We start from the raw sequence: 2,152 nt of genomic DNA, 5'->3' as shown, positions 1-2,152 counted from the left end.
TTAAAAAATGGCATAGTCATTAGACCGATGATGAAACAAATGCCCAAAGGTGAAAAAGGAAAAGCGGTTCCTACGTTGCCCGTTCCAGTTCTTTGTGCATTTAGGTGTATAGGAAAAATGGAAAAGACCAACGAAACGATATGCCAAGTGAGATGCTATACCTAAGCCGTTCGGGCAAATAACATACACATGGGTGTGAGAGCGCCCACTCCACCATTATACCGCACAGAGCATCATTGATCGTTCACAATCCTATAACCACGTAATGTTATTTCTTGCTTTGCGAACATGAAAATTAAACGACAAAAGAAAGCACTTTTTCCTCGGTCCACTTCGGGTTTCTTGAAAATATTTACTCCTAAAAAATGAAAAAATAACTGTCGTGGGAAAGAGCAGTCCAGTGCATGACACTTGCTGCACATGAATAAGGACAATCATTTGATGAATCTTCCGTTTCTACGAAAATTTTATTCGTAATATGTTAACAAAACTACTATGGGTGACTTTTCTTTTTTATCGCAATTGTAAAAATAAGACTTCCTGTTAAGCACATATGAAAAACGGGGGTTCCTTAAACATCGCAGTGAGCGCAAACACGTAGGTCCATAGTTCTGGGGGGAAAAAGGAGCCAAATGGACAGGCAAAACGTTAAGGCGATAAAGTGATGACACGGTGACATGGAGTGCTAATACGCAACAATAACAACGTGCATTTTATACCTCGTATGCAACTCCCCACGCCCCATGAGGATCACGCCCCCCTGTTATAGTTGATTCTCCCAATTCTCCCGACTATTCCCGATTGTACGATTTTGTCGATTATGCCCGAGAAATAAAATGAGACGCGCAAGGGAAGCCCTGCTCATTCTATACATCGCGCTGCTGCCCGCCCTAAATCACATTCCCCCTGTGTTCAAAACGAACTGCGTACATGTAGGACACGACTACCTCCGCGATCTTATAAAAATGGGCATATTTGAAAAAAACAGCACAAAAATAAGAAAGGAGGTATACGAAAACATAAACCGTACACACGAAACCTACTCGTCATGCAAAACCTGCATCAAGCTCATTCAGTTGATAGGAAAAATAATACAAAAAAAAAAAGAACCATATGTAGATATAGCCATAGAAGACACACTGGAAACCAACTTGTGTGACTCTAACCTCTGGCACGAACATTTCAATTACGACGAACTGTTATATAGTGAACACGTCCTAGAGTATTGCAAGGCCACATGGAAACGGACGAAGGATAGTATAGAGCAACATATATACCACTTCTACAACAAGGAGGAATTATTTTACCGGACAGTCTGTTTACATATCAACCCCCTATGCAAAACTGCCATTGAGGAGGAAAAAGTTAACCTCAGCAAGGACTCCAAGGTTAAATTTATCTATCAGCTATACTGTGATTACTTAACTGGAGAGGTAATGTCTGCGCATGTTTTCCTCAACACGGCACACACCGTAATGTATGTTATTACTCTACAATAGTGCATTCGACTGTCTACACATGGGGACTCGCTCCTTTTTGAGCGTCAGAAGAATTATCAACCCCTTATTCAGATTTTTACCATCAATTGTGCCATAATAAGGGGACTGCCATTTCTGCCCCCAATGCTGCGCACCCACGTTTAACATTTTAAAAATACTCAACCCTCACACACACAGGAACACTATAGCCAAACGAGCCAAAGTGTGCCATATAAAAAAATCGAATCTGCACACAATTCAAATGTAACCCTGAAGAGAAACGACTACGCAGTTGTCCAATCAGAAATTCGCACAATGAACCAAAAAAAAGTGGCTGACGATTTTGCAGACAGAAAATTCAGACTGCTTCGAATTAGTGAAGTAAGGACAGAGGAGTGATGAGATTGGCGCACACGATCCCTTTTCCGCATCCACATCCCCCTCTTCCGTTTCTTCCCCACTCCACCTTACCGTTACACAAACAGCTTGATTACGACGTACTGGAGGTTTTCCTGCGGATGAAACAGCAAGACGTCTTTAAATTCCTGTTTTATTGCAAATCGTGTGAAGGTACGCAAAAAAAAAAAAAAAAAAAAAAAAAACACAATATTTTTCTTTAGACAAGTTTTACCCCCCCCCCCCCTTTTTTTTTTTCCTTACGTGTCACCTCACCA

At 41.1% G+C, this 2,152-nt stretch overlaps 1 protein-coding gene across 1 annotated transcript in view; it reads left to right on the top strand.

Moving 5' to 3' along the window:
- Positions 1–836: 836 nt before the first annotated feature.
- AK88_02401 (uncharacterized protein) overlaps positions 837–2,152 on the top strand; it is a gene marked incomplete at both ends in the record, with an annotated part of 4,567 nt that continues 3,251 nt past the window's right edge. Inside the window, 3 exons of the mRNA XM_012480032.1 lie at positions 837–1,433; positions 1,677–1,859; positions 1,964–2,048. Coding sequence (XP_012335455.1) covers positions 837–1,433; positions 1,677–1,859; positions 1,964–2,048 — 865 coding nt within the window. The remainder of the gene's footprint in view (positions 1,434–1,676; positions 1,860–1,963; positions 2,049–2,152) is intronic.

The sequence above is a fragment of the Plasmodium fragile genome (assembly GCF_000956335.1).
Source record: "Plasmodium fragile strain nilgiri unplaced genomic scaffold supercont1.23, whole genome shotgun sequence".
Taxonomy (NCBI): Eukaryota; Apicomplexa; class Aconoidasida; order Haemosporida; family Plasmodiidae; genus Plasmodium; species Plasmodium fragile.
The sequence above is the reverse complement of the archived record's forward strand: the minus strand, read 5'-3'. Positions and strand labels throughout refer to the sequence as shown.